The sequence below is a fragment of the Sceloporus occidentalis genome, unplaced genomic scaffold (assembly GCF_023333645.1).
Source record: "Sceloporus occidentalis isolate IW3139 unplaced genomic scaffold, rSceOcc1.0.p SCAF_3, whole genome shotgun sequence".
Taxonomy (NCBI): domain Eukaryota; kingdom Metazoa; phylum Chordata; class Lepidosauria; order Squamata; family Phrynosomatidae; genus Sceloporus; species Sceloporus occidentalis.
Genome location: NW_028316983.1, coordinates 70,523,217 through 70,539,542, shown reverse-complemented (window position 1 = coordinate 70,539,542; position 16,326 = coordinate 70,523,217). Strand labels below are relative to the sequence as shown.

Below are 16,326 nucleotides of genomic sequence, written 5' to 3'. Positions count from 1 at the left end.
GTTTAATCAGAATGATATAGAAAGTAGCAATGATGCCACTTTAATAATTTAAAAACTGACTTTTGGTTGGGTTCTAGTGTGACATTGGAGGAGGGCATTTGAAATGAGGGGAAATGTGTACTGTTTATGTCTTTGAAGCCATAATTATGCTGATGCTTTTTGGAGCGATTATCCTCCCCTGCCTTAGGGATTCAGGAAACAATTCTCCTTCCCACCCCCTCTAAACTGCCACACTTTCTCCTCCTTTCTTTTTGACAAATGCCAGAGCTGATGGAGCCTCTGCTCTAGCCATGACCCCAGCAGATCAAGAGGAGGCAATCCTTGCTGGGAAAGGAAAAGATAGTGCTTTATTATTTAGTGAACTTGTAAGATTCATTCATTGTTACTGTCAAGAGTAGAACGGCAAACCAGTGACATGAGTATTCATCACTGAAATGGTATTCAGTGGTAGTAGCTGCTAAATACTTTAAACCAAGCAGATCTCTGTCCTGAATTCTAAAATCTTGAGTTATTTTCTTAACTCTTTTAGGTCACTCTGTATCCTAAGCGGGGGTTGAAGCTTGACAGTTTCATTAGATTTCCTTGTAGTTCACACTACCAATTTTGAACTGAAGCCATTTATTTTTCATTACAATAATGTATGCACCGTACTCCTTCTTTTCAGTATTATTTTAGAAAGGGCTATGAATGCTGTCACTGTGAGCCATATAAAGATACAAGATAAAGAGAGCCTTAAATAAGCATCTCAAGTGATCTCCTTCCTAATGGGCTTAATGTCTATGGGTCCCCTTATCTTGACCAGAGTTCTTCACGATCTAGGTATTCTCCTTCTAGCTGGTTGTTCCAAGGTTTGAGGCAGGGCTTCTGTTTAGCTGCTCTCCTCATAGATGGATGAGTCTTGCAAGAGGTAGAACAGTTTGGGCTTTATGGATAGGTAATGGCTTTTTCTTGCCCCAAGCAATTTCTGCCTGCTAAGAGAAGCTAGTTTGTTGAGCACTGTGCTGTTGGTCTAAGAAGTAATGAAAAAGTGGAGGAAGGACATATGTACAGCATGTTTCTGAAAGTGCTAATAGTTTGGACTGTGTAGTAGGTGAAGAAACCTACAATGCTTTCAGGACCAAAAATAAATATTGTGCCAATGAGCCCTAAGGCTATGAAACCACCACTTCCTCTATACTTATTTGCCTCCTTTGCAGGCATATGCTAAATATGAAAATGAAAGGCAGTTGATTCTGTCAAGAATAATGAGCTTGCTGCAATAACTTCTCCTTGTATCTGGGTAGAACAGAGTCCAGCACCTGCTGAGCCCCACTGGGACCAATTTGCAGGTGAGGCAAAATTCCTCCTTTTACATCAGCTCTGCTTCACCTGAGCAAACACAAAGTGGACATGTGACTTATACATGAGTAAGTGTAGTGAAAGGAGATTTCTTGAAAAATGAAAAGTGAACATCTAAATGGGGGAGTGTGAAGAAAGTAACCCATTCTATGTTCTTTCTCTTGAGCTGTAAGATGGTTTTCATTGGAAGCTGTTTTTGCCAAGAAATCAAACAAGGGAGACTGCATGCCAAGGAAGGAGTCAAGGAGGTGAAGCAGATGGCCGTTAAAGAGCCGCCTCTGGCTGCTCCAGCCACAATTGGGCCAGGTCTGCAGCAACCGCACAGTCCACTCCCAAAGAGGGCTGGTGCCTGCAGTCCCAAGTTACACCAGCCAGGAGTCAATTCACACAATTCACAGGAGGTTTAAGGGTTCAACCTCAGGAAGTTGCATGTTTATATACCAAATAAACATATTTGGTATAGACTGAATAGGAGAAAATCAAGGCCACAAGATTGCCGATTATGTCTGTGTACCAACTCCTTTCTCAAAACAATCCTATGAGGTACCTAATATTGAATGTGACTAGCTGAAGGTCACCCAATGGGTACTTGTGTCCCTATTCTCCAAATCCCAGTCCAGTATTCTAAATGCTGTCCTACACTGGCTCTTCAAACATTCTCAAATGCATAAACTGAATGCAGTCCTCTGTGTACTTACTTGGGAGCTGGATTTGGGTAAATCCACATTACTGTATTGTAGGGGGATATACTCTGCATGGCTGTATCTGGAATTCAGTATGCATTCCAAAAGGAAGAGCAACTCCATTGTGACCCCATTAATTTCAAAGGGGTTTCTTAGGGAAGAAATTCTGAGATTATTTGCTCTGTAATATGTTCTACAGACCTGGCATTCTCTGGTATTTCCGCATCAAAATACTAACCATGCCTGACCTTGTGTAGCTTCCAAAATCAGATGAGATCTGGCACTTTCATTGTATTTAAGCCATAAAATCCTGTTGGTATGTCCATTCTCAACTGTTATGGAAGAAGGTATCCATTACCTCCTTGTACAATGAACATAACACATCCATGCATCTCCTACTTGCAGGTGCTGAGGCATTCTCCCATAACTAGTCAATAACTGTGAGGATGGCGTTGGAAGCCCTTTGACAGTATCTGGCAGTCCTAGAAAAATGTACAGCAGAGGTCCAGAAGGTAATAACTGTTCCCTTTCCCAAGTTGTGCAGATGGTGCCTGGGATCTCTGTGGCCACTGACTGGCTGTGGAGTGTGCCCAATTACCTTCAAAGTGGGATTGTGCAGCCAGCAGAAACTCAGTGGGGTTAGGCAGGTGCAGATTTTCACTTTGATCTTTAATTTTATTTTTAGAGGGGAATAGAACTTTCTTCCTTTACTTTCATAGATGAGGTTCTGTCAAAGAATCTGATGGCTCAGAGCCAACAAAAGCTCAAAACTTTTCAGAACCATCTGAAAAAGTGTCTAGATGCTGTGGAAGGGTACTGTGCTCATGCTCAAGCACACACTCTTCAGGTAGTTTTCAAATAAAAGTGTTAGTCAATGTGTGTTAGGAAAGGAGAATGATTGCTGTTGGAAGCAGTGGACAGAGGAAAGATGAGAAAAGTGAAAGATGCATCTTGGTCCATATGGCCACTGAATTCATGGCTATGGTTTTATTATCACCACACAGAGATTTTTGGATTAGACAAGATCATGTCGTTTGCCACTCCCTCCAAGCTTCCCTCTTCCTCTGAATTTGACTGTAATTCTCAGAGTAGATAGAAAACACATGGATTTCCCTAGAAGCAATACTGTTGTGTGAGGGCCAGTGTGGTGTAGTGATTTTAGTGTTGGGTTAGGACTCTTGAAATCAGGGTTCAAATCTCCACTCAGCCCTGCAGACCCACTGAATGGCTTTGGTCAAGTCACACTTTCTCAGCCTCAGAGGAGGGCAATGGCAAACCCATTCTGAACAAAATCTGCTAAGAAAGGTTTTCTTTAGGGTCTCCATAAGTGAGAAATGACCTCAAGGCACACAACAATAAAAATGCCTGTTATAATGCAGAGCATCTTGGAAGGGCTTGCTCTTGAATGGGCAATGAAGACGTAGTAGCATTCCAAAAGGCTGCCACCTGGTGGAGATGAATTAGTTTGCTGATGTAGATCAAACTGGCTCCCTGAATGTTTAGTTTCTCCTTGCAGGTGTGGCAGTGCCTTTGTTGTTGTTTTCTTGTGTGCCTTTTACACTTCAGAATTTACCACTGCATTAAGTTCATTAGTTCACAAGTTCACTTAGGGCTATGCTGTGCCCTTATGCACACTTACATGGTGGTCAGCTGGGCTGCTGTGTGTAGTGGCCTTTATTTCTATGTAAATAACAATGCATAGAATTGCAAGGGTTATTGCTAGGCTTTGCTTTTGGAAGCAGAAAAAGAATACCACATCCTGATTTTTCCACATGCACAGGCCAAGTGTTGTTTTGAAGTTAAATCATTTGGAAAGGCTTCAGAGCAATGCTACTTTTCATGTATTAAATTTCACCTACTTTAAAGTTCATCTGAAAAGTTAAAAGCTAGGTGAGCCAAGCAGGAGCAGAGAATGATCAGGGCTTATCCAATAGCCTTGTGGTGATGTTTGATAACTGAGGTACTAAATAAATAACTGTCTTCTAAAATCTGAAGTACCTCCTCCTCCAGCTGTACTGACATTGCTTCTTGTTACACTCCTGGCCCCAGCAGATGTATCCAATTGGTATAAATTAGCAATGGCACCATAGTAGCTTTTCACCTGATAGAGCAGGAGTTCTGAAGCTGAGGTTTACAGGTAAGTGCTGTTGCTTCCTTATTTTGCTTTTGAATTTAGACACCCATAAGAAACTTCCTGAAGCAACACACAACAGTGCTGGGGAGGGGTGAGGACATACTGCATCAATCATTGTGGTTTTTTTTAGGTGCCTTCATGTCAACTCTGACGTTATGGTGACTCTATCCTAAGGTTTTCTCTGCAATATTTATTCAGAGGTGGTTTGATATTGCACCCCTAAGGCTGAGACTTGCCTAAGGTAACCCAGCAGGTTTCCATGTCTCTGAGGATTTAATCACTGTTCTCTCAAAGTCCTTGTCCAGTACTCAAACCACTACACCATGCTTGGCTCTTTTGTGCAAGAAATCTGCTGTTGGTGGTGTTAAGCATACGAGCATAAATACGAATACTTAAGCTTAGTTGATACTCAGGATTTGGAGTCTGCCCACACTTGCATGCACTGATTATGATCTGTCAATGGATATGTTTGTTTTAGAATGTACATGTCTTTAATCTGGTTGTGAACATTTTAGGCTTCATAGCAGCATAACACTTTGACAACTTGCTGTGTAGGTCAAAAGGTCTGTTCAGACCCTATTCTTGGCTGTAGCAGTTCTGTAGTTGAACAGAAAGTGGCAATGGCCCTTCATCTTGATTATGTGTTGGAAGGTCATAGACACACACCATACTGGACTGGGATGCGGACCCCCTCTATGACATGATTGACCAGTAGATCCCTGTCTTGAAACACCATGCCATCATTCCTGTTTTACAGGAATACAGCACTAGAGATATGTTTAAGTGCAGCAGTGCAGTGCAGAATACAAAGTAGCACAGTTCCACTTCAGAAGATTTTGAATCTACATTCAATAAGAATGAAGGGAAAATAGGTCTGAAGTTTACAGAAGTAGGAGGGGGTAGTCAAAAATGCGGCAGCAGTAGAGGTGGCAGAGTTATGGAAAAGTGCATTCTGGGGGATTCTGGGCGTTGTAGTCCAAAAAATAGCCCTTTCAGGGTTGGGAATATGTGACTGTAGAGGTTCTGATATTACCTGTGATAGCCAAATTTGAGCCAGTGTGTTCAGAGACAGGGCACCTATTCATATAAATTGTCAGGGATCCAGCAATAGAGCTGGCCTGTCTGCTGTGTTTGTGGTGGGTGTTCCAGAGATGGTTGACTGAAAACAGAGTGCTAGATTCTTGGGCTAATTCTAGTGCCCAGGAATCTAGTGCCCTGTGGTGGCTAAATGTTTCTCGTATGAGAAACATTCTTCTGTACCGCCTAATTCTTCTCACTTTGCACCCTTTTTGATAAAGATGGATTGCAGATGTAACCACTAGAGATGCAGGAAACAGTAATATTATTTTCCTTTTTTTTTTTTTTTTTGGCTGAAGAATTGACACCGCTTTACAGCCTGAGCCAAAGGCTTTCCCTCTCCAGGTCCAAACTGGGGCTTTGCCCCTGGCTTTAGTGGTTCATAATGCCCCCAGTTCTTTGCTGAGCTTTGTTGAGGAAGTGTGTTGACTGCATAGATTATTACACAATAAGTGCACTAAGCAGGGACATTAAATTGCCTTTAATTGAAACGGCTTGGCTTTTTCTGTTCATTTTGGTTGCTCTGGCAACAAAAGGCAATAGAGTCCATGCCTCCAAGTTAATGAGGACACCAGTGTTCTTAATTCCTGGTGAATCTCTTGAGCTGAGTTCACCTTATTAAGTTGGGGAGGTTATTGAGGGATGCTGAGCCAACAGCAGTGCCTTGTGTGTGACTGCATTTTTCTCTGTGCCACAAAGCTTATTCTAGTCTCATGTAGTAGACATTATTGGGTATGAACCGCAGCATCAGAATCTTACTCTACTGCCCATTTCCTGACCTTACTTCCTCACTTCTTCCAATAAGATCTGTTTTCTCAAAATGTCTTTAAAATGATATTACTGAAGCCAGTAGTTAGGGAACTGTAAACAAAAAAAGTCCATTATTCATTCATCCTGGCTTTGGCACCTGTTATTTTTCCGAGGGGCCAACTGACAGTTTGATGGGTATATTTGTGTGTATGTGTGTTGTATCTACTGCCTGCTACAGTTTAATGATAAAAGTGATTGACAGGGAGCCCAAAACTAGTTCTGAGAATTTCTTGTGGGGAAGCTGCTGCAGTTCAACAGGTATAGAATCAACATAAGGGTGCAGTGTATTATCCAATTTGAAATGAGGGGGAATATGTACTGTTTATGTCTTTGAAGCCGCATAATTATGGTGATGCATAAAGGATGCTCTTGAACAAGGGAGGATTTAATTGTAGCCAGTCTTTGCATCAATAATGGATGTTTTATGGATGCAAAAATGGGTAATATTTTAACATGTCACTAGCATAACCCCATTTTGTAAAGAAGATGTCACTTTAGATTGTATTAGCAGGGCAAAGTATCCTGAACAGGGATTGTTTAGAAACATTCTTGCTATGACATATGAATTGACTACTTGCTTACAGCCTCCAATGTGAAGCGTCAGGAGAGGAGGAAAATTACACTTCTTGTATAATTCAGGTGAGGCCACTCTTAAAATATTGCACCTATTTTGGGTCATTTTGTTCAGAGATGATGAATTTAAATGCAACAAAAAGTGGCAAACAAGCAGAACGCCTGAAAGAATGGAGACTATTTTGCCAGAAAAACTGGAGGAGCTGGCCCCCCTGTTCAGGTAGCTAAGGAATAGGCTGAAAAGCACTGCTTTTGTTAATAGGGGAAGGTCTAGGATTGCCAATGTATACCAGTTGCTGTAGGCTATATTTCAGAGGTAGGACCTGGAAAAACTACCTCTGAGGATTCCTTGTCTAAGTAAACCATATGAAATTAGGTAACTTGAAGGCACAGCTGAGGCATGGTCATTTTCAGATGCCTGAACAGGGATGGGAATCATACAGCCCACAAGAGGTGGTTAGACTGCAGTCCTAGCCGCGTAGCCAGGGCTGAGGAGTGTTGGGAGGTGCAGTCCAACAGCCTCTGGAAGTAGGGTTGCCATAGGTTCGGACCTCCAAAACGGGACAAATGTAGGACAAAATTTTCAAATGTAGGGCACAATTTTTTTGTGTCCTACATTTGAATAGGAGGCCCCGACCGCTGCTCTGGCGACAGGGGCGGGGCTAAGGCGGGGAGGGAATACTCTTCCCAGGGAGGCTTGCCCTCCCGGCCTTTGCCCCGCCCTCGCTGCTGTGGCAATGGGGCCGGGGCTAAGGCGGGGAGGGAACTGTCATCTCGGCCTCAGAGGGAGCCATCAGGCAGACCCAGCAACATCAGGGACTGCCTGAAGGAAGAGGCCCCTCCCTCCTCAACTGTCATCTCGGCCTCAGAGGGAGCCATCAGGCAGACCAGCAACATCTTGGACTGCCTGAAGGATGAGACTTCTCCCCCCTTTAACTGTATTTTGTATTGTATTACGATTTTACTGTACACCGCTATGATCATCGCGGAATAGCGGTCTATAAATAAAACATATTATTATTATTATTATTATTAATACTCCCCTCAGCTCGGGGGCGGGCGAAATCCCGGGGGCAGGGCCAAACCGGGGCGGGACCGTGCGGCCCCGCCCAAAACCAGGAAAGTCCCGCCCACCAGCGGGATATGGCAACCCTATCTGGAAGGCTGTATGGTTTCCATCCTTGATACAGACACCAGCCTCTCAAAGGTGAAGAGCTTTGAGGCATGTTAGGCTCAAGAGCCTATTTGTTGCTAGTGGAGTACATAGCTTCACCAGCATATATATTATGGCAGTCCAAAGGAAGACAGCTGCTCTCTTTTCAAGCAATCATGGTCTGTGGGTGGTGCTATCAAGCTGTTGTAATGAAGAAGAAACAGTGGTTGCCCATCTGGACCTGCTTGAGGAAAAGGGACTGTACAAGAATTCAGGATACACCCCCCCCCAAGTTTAAGGACTGAAAAAGTATTTATGTTGGCATAACCCTCAAGAGGATTCTGGCTCTTGTATAGCAAATAGCAAGATTTCTGTACAGTCCTAAGAAGCAATGCACCATCCATATAGTACTGATACAGTGAAAAAGGTTTCAACATAATTGGCAGTACAGGTATGATCCATAGCATATGCCTGTTCTACTAAAGGACAGCCAGCTGCACCAATTCCCTTCATTCCCGTTTCTAGAGGAAAGCCTGACAAGGCTTTTTCTCCAGCACCTTGTGACTGGTTTCAGTTCTGCTTTCCACTGCAAGGAGAGACAGAATTAATTCCTTCACAGTTGTTTGTGGTCTTTTAGAGCTTCACCAGAGGGGCAACAGTTTCATCTGCTATCAAATAAAACAAGACAGCAAAACAAGTTTGTAGGAAACCCGATTATTCAAATTTATTAACATCAAGAATTATGCAATGATGCTGTAGATTTTTATTAACAAATAGAAAACAGACTGTATACAACAGTGACCCCTACAGCACTATGCTTTCACAAGTTAAAAATGAATGTTCTCTCCAACGGCACCACCCAGGATTGTTGATTTCAATGCAGTTTGGATACATTGGATAATACAATTAGAGACCTTTCCACCACCTTTATTTATAGAGCTATGCACCTGGGAGAAGGCTGTAATCTCCCTGCCTTTAGTGCAAAGTGTGAGATAATAAGGAGTATTAATATATAGTACCATTAAATTAAGTCCAGTAGTCTTGCCACATTGGTTAATTAGACCATCCTGTCGTAGTGAAAAATACAGCATTCTAATGACTTTTAAATGTTTATAGGATAGAAGAAATTATAACCACTCCCAGCCTCTGAGAATTCATGCCCTTACCTGAAGAACCCCAATCCCCCCTCCCTCCCCAAAAACCAAGGCACCCCCAGCCTGGGGTGGTTTGTGCAGGAAGGCTGGACTTCCCAGAGTTGTGCTCTTTCACCTTGGAAGATGCTCTAACGCATTTGGTTGGCCACAGTTGCCTGGGCAACAGCACCTTAGGGATGCTACTGGCACAGAGAGGACTAAATAAATGTGTATCAAGTCAGGTCCCTTTTGGGAAATTGCTGCTGTGTGCGTGCACAGACGCTACATTTCCCTCCCTATCTTAAAAAGAGAAGAACCCAAGGTGGTGGAGTCTCTCTCAGATGCAAAGTTCATATGGGATCTACTGACAAATATGAGGTCACTGGACACACGTCAATAGGACCAAGCACTGGATAGTTGCTGGAGTCCCATCTGACAGACAGGCCTATGGGGGGAAAAGGCTTTAGAAATAATCATTAGGTTGGCTCCAGCTCTGTGGAATTGAATATTCTACAAAGGAACAAAGAGGGAGTGGAAGGGCCCCAGAGCTGTGAGCCAGCCATGAATGTTAACCTGGGGCTGCCCGAAAATGTGCAGCACCACTATGGTTGCAACAACAAAAGAGTAAGGGGGGAAAGCAAAAGGAAGTTCAAACCCCACCACCTCCATTCTCTTGTTTTGCCTGAGCAAAACATTTAAGACTTGCAAAAGAATTTAAAAGAAAAGATATAAAAGGCTAGTTAACTATTTTACATATATAAAAGATCCCATTCCATCCACCCAGTGACTCTCACCATGAAATGCTATCAAGGGCAGGAGGAGGAGTGGGGGCATTAACAGAAAATCATCTGGAGTTTGGAAATGCTAGAAGATGGTCCCACATTTGGTGCTGTGGCAATGTACCTAAATACTGTGGTCAAAACTGGTTGGTCAGGGGGAGGCTGTTGCCACAGCAGCATCAGCATCTGCACAGAAGTACTAACGAATGGGCGGCTGGCTGGGAAGAACCCGTCTCTCTGCTCTTGGACATTCCTGCTGCAACTGGCTGAAAGCACTAGTTACGTTGCATAGTGATCAAAGCTGCCAAGGTACTCCAGTGCAGCTCGGTAGCACAACTGGTACTGGTCCTAGAGAATGAGACAGAGAAAGGATAATTAAAGATGGGATACCATTTCCAATTCATAATGGGAAGATGAAAAGGCAAGCAAAAGGGACATGTTCCACAACTGGTGCAAGGAGGCTGTCATCTGCACTTCTTCATTCCACTCTAAAATGAGGACACTGTAACGAGAGATCAGCCAGGTTACAGATTGCAAGGCCATGCTCGCAGCCAATTCCCAGCAGAGCCACAGTTAAGAGAGAAAGTAGTGAGTTTCTTGACTATGTGATAGATCCAAGGACTGGATCTTTAGCTGAGTGTGGTCACACCTATCTGTCCTGACATCAGTATTATTTTACTCTGGCATTACAGAACATTACTCAAGCACCATGGAGTGAGGAATTTGCTCTGCAGAAGGGGTGAACAACTGCAGAGGAGCAGGTGCAATTTTTCAACCCTGCAACCCCAGGAGCCACACTAGTGTCCCCCAACGTGTGTTTCTGGCTAATTTTTGGGTGTTTTTTTTAAAAAATGTGTAGGTTCTGGAAGTTGAACTGCCTTGCTTTGAATCATTTGAAACCTTTAAAAATCTATTTTTTTCAACAACTGCCGCCCCCTCGGAGCTTCAGTAGGACTTCAAGGGCTGCACTTCCCCAATCCCTGCTGTAGACTTGTAATTATGAGATTTGCCAGATCTTGCTAGATTCCAACCCCCAACATTTTTCATTATTGGCTATGCTACCTAGGGCTGATGCACTTCTGGAAAGCTGTATGATTCTTATACTTCTGCACTGAATGAAGGCTAAAAGCTGGGTTTCTCCTCTCCCTCCCATCCAATTGCTAAGGAAAATCCTGATACCCTTGTCCTACATTTTGCAATGAGCAGGAGATGATTCCAGGGTGATGGCAACTTGACAAGCAACATTGTGGGATCAGGTGAGAGACTCACCAGCCACCACTGATGGTTTGTCTTGGCTACAAGACAGAAAGGGAAAATTATATCTCAGGGTGCAGTTGCTATTGACAGATAACAAGATTCTGCAGGAGGTGGGTGTTATCAAACATATCACCTTTCTTGTGTCTCCCTCCCCATGGACACATACTGGGTAATGGAAAGCAGGGAGTCATGACAAAGTGTCCCACTATACTGCTATAGCTGGATGCACAATGACAAAGGCATCCTCTAGGACTATTAGAGGACCCCAGGAGATCCCGGAGGGCACCTTTTTCTTGTACAACCAGCTGTAAGGATATAATCAGGTGCTCCTTTAGTGTCCTTCCCACTCTCCACCAGCCACTAAATCATTGCAGTGAAGGGAGAGGGGCAAGAGATGGGTGAGTTCCCCACTGTATTGGAAGAGGTAGGGGTTGTTGCACAACAGAGGTAGTGTATTTTGCCTCTGTAGCAACTGGAAAAAAAGATACACAGTGGTATTATGCTGGTTTATATCTCCAGCAAGATGCCAGCCAGCTTGAAAGACAGCTTGGCAATCGTTAAACTATTATTTGTCACATAGTAGCATCCCAGCTGTCTTCAGTTGGATCAGACAACTGCAAATCCTAACTGCACATCCTAAGGAAGGGCCATAGGTATGATGCTTTGCAAATTGTTGCTGCTCCACTGTTTTTTGCAACTGAGTACAACTGAATATTCCTGTCTTCTCTTAATGCTTCCCCAGTTGTTGTTTGACTACAGCTCCCATAATCTCTCACCACTAGCTAAACTTGCTAGGGTTGAAAGCAGCTGCAGTCAAACAACACCTGAAGTGCCACATGTTCTTCATCCGTGGGCTACTGTCATACATTTCTCCCTGCAAGATTTTCCCTGGGAAGCATGCAAGTCTCCCGGCAATGCTTTTAACATTAGAAGTTCTTGCAATGGCCCTGCAGGAAAGAGAGTATGCAGTGACCGATGCTAGCATAGCATATGCCTATATACTGAATGGCTACTCTGGGGATTAATCACTAAACCATGCTGAGAATGCAGGAATGCCTTTCTAGGCAGTATAATATAGCATCATTGATTTGAACCAATTCAGTTGTTTTTGTTTTGATATGCGTTTAAAAAGATACTACAGATATACGGTTTGAAAGTAATTTGTATTAGCTGTATATTAGTCTGTGTACTCTTATGTCTCATAGGGTACTCTATGCCAGCATAAAAACAAGGACAAGACTAACGGCTGCTGAATGTTTGTTATATTTCCTTCTGTTTGGGGAAACATCTATATACTGAAAGCAAGTAAAGGCAGACCTTTGATCGAGTCTGGTGACTAATTAGCACTAGTGCTCAACTACAAAGTGTCATCTCAGTTATCTATGAAGCAGCAAACAGCATATTGTGTGGATGTACCTCTGTCTGCACCATGGCTGGTCGCTGTGTCCTCAGGGTCTTCACAGTCTGGAACATGTCAACTACACCTTCATAGCGCATGCGCTCCAAGACAATGCTTAATGTGATGAACACTCCAGTGCGTCCAACCCCCGCACTACACACAAAGAAGACAGAACGATAAGTCATTGCCCTAGCCTGTATTGAGTGAGAAAGAGCTGAAGACCCAAAATATCACAAACCAGTGCATCTCCCCTTTGCTAAAGTCCTTCAAGAGCAATTCCCGCCAAGCTCTAATACTACAAGGCAGAAAATTCCCTCTATTCAAAACTCACCTGCAGTGTACAGTGATGGGCCCATCCTGGCCAAATTGCTCCTTGGTTTTATGGACTTGCCCAATGAAGTCAATGAAGCCCTCGCCTGTTTTTGGTACTCCCTGCTCAGGCCAATCAGTGAACTGGAACTGCCGGATGGTTCTTGATTGCCCATCCTGGGGTTGAGGAAAGGAGAAGAAAGGTAACTGTATTCTGTCTCCCAGGTACAAGACAGTTTTCATACTCTGATTCTGACTATGGATAGCTGGAGGATGCCAAGGCTACATCAGCAGATTACTTTTGCTTCTTACTAGTGATATGTTTTTATCCCAGTGTGGTATTGGTAAGATACAAAAATTCAAGATGGTTCAGCCCTATGACAAAGACACAGTGATGTGAGGATAATAAGGCAATGGATGACCATATCCCTGGAGATGAAAACGGTTCTCCTTGAGCAGATACGGAAATAGCATTGAGAAGGGCCATTTTATTTTCTCTAAATAAAGCTTTTCCTTTGTTTAACACTGAAAAGCAAAGCAGGGAAGGTTGGTGTGTTCTGTATGGTACTCACTCTGGCATCAGTGACCTTGAACTCTCGCAAAATGTACTGAGGCATGTTGTATTCAGCCATGGGATCCACCACGAAGTATTGGTACCGAGCAGAGCGCTCGGCTGGCCAGTACTGATGGCACTTCTCCTGAAAAGGAAAGTAAGAGCCATGACCTTGGCATTCAGTATTTGAAAATTATGAAGTGACTAAAGCTAGGATATTCTAGAGTGGCAGTATGACACCTGAAGCTCCTAGCTCTAATAGAAGTAGCAAATCACTGGTTTGTTCCTCCCTCCCAGCTTGATGTGATTGATTAGGCCTATCTCCCTCTTTTTACACCTCTGATTTCTGTGATGAACACTCAGACAGCTCTTCCGTATCAAGTTACTAGGAAACTTCAGTTCTAACCAGATGGCCTCTTTTTCCTGGTTCTGGGCAAGTCCACAGAGCCAGGAACCTGAAACTGATGTCACCTCTTAAAGCTTAGAGAAAAAAGAAATTCAACACATTTTTATAGTTCCAGAGGAAGCCTGGCTTGCTCATTAAACAGGTCCCAGAGGAGCCTGTCAGGCCTGGAGCTGGAGGCTTGGTGTAATGGGTTTCACCTTTTCCACTGACATGAGTCTCCCCCAGTTCTGTGGGAAGGGAAGCAAAGACTGGGCCATACATCTGGAACCTTATTGCCTAAACAGCCCAAAGTTTTATTCCATACTTATCCTAAAGCTGCTGCTTACCCTCCCCATCTCTCGCAGCTTGGTCAGCATCACCACAATTGTGGAGTTGTGCTCCCACAGCATCCGCCAGAAGTCCTCTGTGGTCTCAGCTAGGGGGCCCTGTGTGGCAATGTAGGCCTTTTGCTGCCTGCAACAAATAATAAAAAAAATCAGGGTGGAGGCTGATTTTGGCACTTTGGAGATGAGAAAGAGCTGTTTACTTAAGAGAGGGTTGGTTGCATCTGCATCATGAAAAACCATTTTTGCTTCCACAAGCTCTGTAGAGGCATTTTCACCATGTTTTTGGGCCACCCCAGGTCATTTTAGGACCAGGAGAGGCCTTTTTATAACAACAGGAAGTGAGCTGAAGTCTCTTCTGGCTCATTTCCTGTTTCCAAAAATGCCTCTCCTCGGGGCCCAAAAAGCATAGCGAAATGTCCCCAACCCCTCCTAGAAGCCATTGGGGGGCATTCAAATTTTTTAAAATTGAAATCCCTCTCAACACATTTTGCCCACCCCTGACTTACACCAAGGGGTAGAGGGGAAAACTACTATATTATTTGATCTTTGGTAATAATCAGAGGCAGACCTAGCTACCTCTTTTATGTAATATTTGTTCCACAATCACCTGATGCACAATGAAAGTAGAGGTTTCCAAGCAGAAGCTGGTTAATAACATGAACGCCAATGCTCCTCAACTGACAAAAGGCATGCCTAATAAACTGGTATAACTAACACTGTAAGAAACACGAAGTAGGTTTTTTAAAATGGTTATCAGTTACAAGATTGCTATAAGTACTGATTGGTGTTTTCATGAGTGCCTTTTTCAAGGCTAGCAAGGACTGCATTACCACCCCAAAGTGTGGCATCAGTGCCACTGACAAGACACCAACTGCACTGCTGTTTTCACAAGATTCACAAAGCACCAAGCAAAAGTGTAGGCACTGCTCTCCTCAAACATACCTACACCCCCTAACTGTAGGCAATTTCCACAGTGACATTAAGGAAGAATATAAAATCAGTATCGTAGTTGTCAACAGCGGCTGTGACATCTTTATAGTACCACTGTGGGGCACTATAGACCCTTGAATATCGTCCTAGAGACTCTCAGCCTGATCCATTCTCATTAAATCTCCACTGGTGCTAAAAATTAATGAATCTGTTGTAGGACAGCAGTAATGTGCGGGACAGAGATGGAAGCTGCTCTAAGGTGGATTTATAAGACATCATAATAGGCTCGGGTGGAGGGGTGTGGGAGAGGAAACAAAAGCACTAATAAAGATGCAGCTTCAGAGCCATCTATAGCACCTTGGGCCAATTGATCTCTTTAGATAAAGTGGAGAACGATTGCTCACTTCAAAAAAAGGGATGGGAAGAGATAAACTGTGGCCTGCAGGGATAGTTTAGGTAGGACATGAAATGCTACCACCTGCTGCTTGGCAAGCATTTTCACCAACATCCTTCTCACAACAGTAGTAGCTCTGTTACAGCACCAGACACATGGAAGTGGGAGCTCTAAAACAACCTAGGTAACTGAGATCTGAAGCAGGAAAATGGCCAGCAGCTCATCTGTTCTTCTATCCCTAGCACGGCAGGCTAGAGACCTGGCTTTGAGTTAGTTTTGTAGTAAAAAGTCTCTGCTACTGATGTGCCATCTTTCACACTGCCAATTCACTGCTGCTTTTGTGAACTCATGAGGTGTTTTGGGAATGAGAAAGATGCAGGGCAGTGCTTCATCCTGTGCAGAATGCTGTCTTTCTCAATGACCCTGAAGTCCCCTGTAGTAGGCAAGTCACACCGGAGACCACAATCAGTCCTCCCTTGTGCAAGATGGATCTATATCTAGTTTGATGGGTTAAAATGTGTCTCTCCTACAAATACTGAAGCATTGGAATCAGCCTTGGAAACATATTCAGGGGTGACCATGTTGCCTGTGCAACAAAATACAACAAACCCCAAATCCACAAAACTGATACCTTTACTGGATCAACTAAAATGCACAAAATGCAAGCTTGCATGATGTGTATTGTGCATTTGGCCCCATAAAGGTATCACTGAGCCCGTACAGACAGGCCAAAATAAAGCTGCTTTGTGTCACTTTGGAGATATGCTGTTTAAATGCTGAATGTGTCCTAAGAGACCAGAAGCCGCGCCAAAGCCATGCTCCAGTCCTAAGGACTAGAGCGCAGCTTTGATGCAGCTTCTGGCCTGTTAAGATGTGTGTGTCATTTAAACAGCTTACCTCCAAACTGACCTGAAGCAGCTTTAAGTTTCAATTTGTTTGTCCTGATCCAGTCCATTACTGACAACAGACATTGGTTCAGTCAACAATCAATGCAGAGAAATAGAAGCCAGTAACAAAAAAGGACAAGAGACCTCTTCCACAAGATTCGAGAAATCAAAGAGAAATTTAAACC

At 43.6% G+C, this 16,326-nt stretch overlaps 1 protein-coding gene and 1 long non-coding RNA gene across 15 annotated transcripts in view; one reads left to right on the top strand and one right to left on the bottom strand.

Moving 5' to 3' along the window:
• The first annotated feature begins 2,433 nt into the window (after positions 1 to 2,433).
• LOC149316173 (uncharacterized) lies at positions 2,434 to 12,417 on the top strand. 2 transcript variants are annotated; one of them, XR_016280442.1, is made up of 3 exons: positions 2,434 to 2,533; positions 6,627 to 6,681; positions 12,143 to 12,417. It is a non-coding gene; the product is annotated as an uncharacterized LOC149316173 (long non-coding RNA). The 2 variants fall into 2 exon arrangements; XR_016280441.1 differs by lacking the exon at positions 12,143 to 12,417 and adding an exon at positions 10,747 to 10,986.
• Positions 8,467 to 16,326, bottom strand: part of PTPRF (protein tyrosine phosphatase receptor type F) — a 686,838-nt gene continuing 678,978 nt past the window's right edge. For all 13 annotated transcript variants that reach the window (XM_089514948.1, XM_089514949.1, XM_089514947.1 and 10 more), the window contains 5 exons: positions 13,931 to 14,057; positions 13,218 to 13,343; positions 12,668 to 12,822; positions 12,354 to 12,489; positions 8,467 to 10,028 (listed from right to left, as the gene is read on the bottom strand). In XM_089514948.1, the coding sequence (XP_089371074.1) occupies positions 9,960 to 10,028; positions 12,354 to 12,489; positions 12,668 to 12,822; positions 13,218 to 13,343; positions 13,931 to 14,057 (613 nt within the window). In that variant the 3' untranslated portion in view covers positions 8,467 to 9,959. The remainder of the gene's footprint in view (positions 10,029 to 12,353; positions 12,490 to 12,667; positions 12,823 to 13,217; positions 13,344 to 13,930; positions 14,058 to 16,326) is intronic.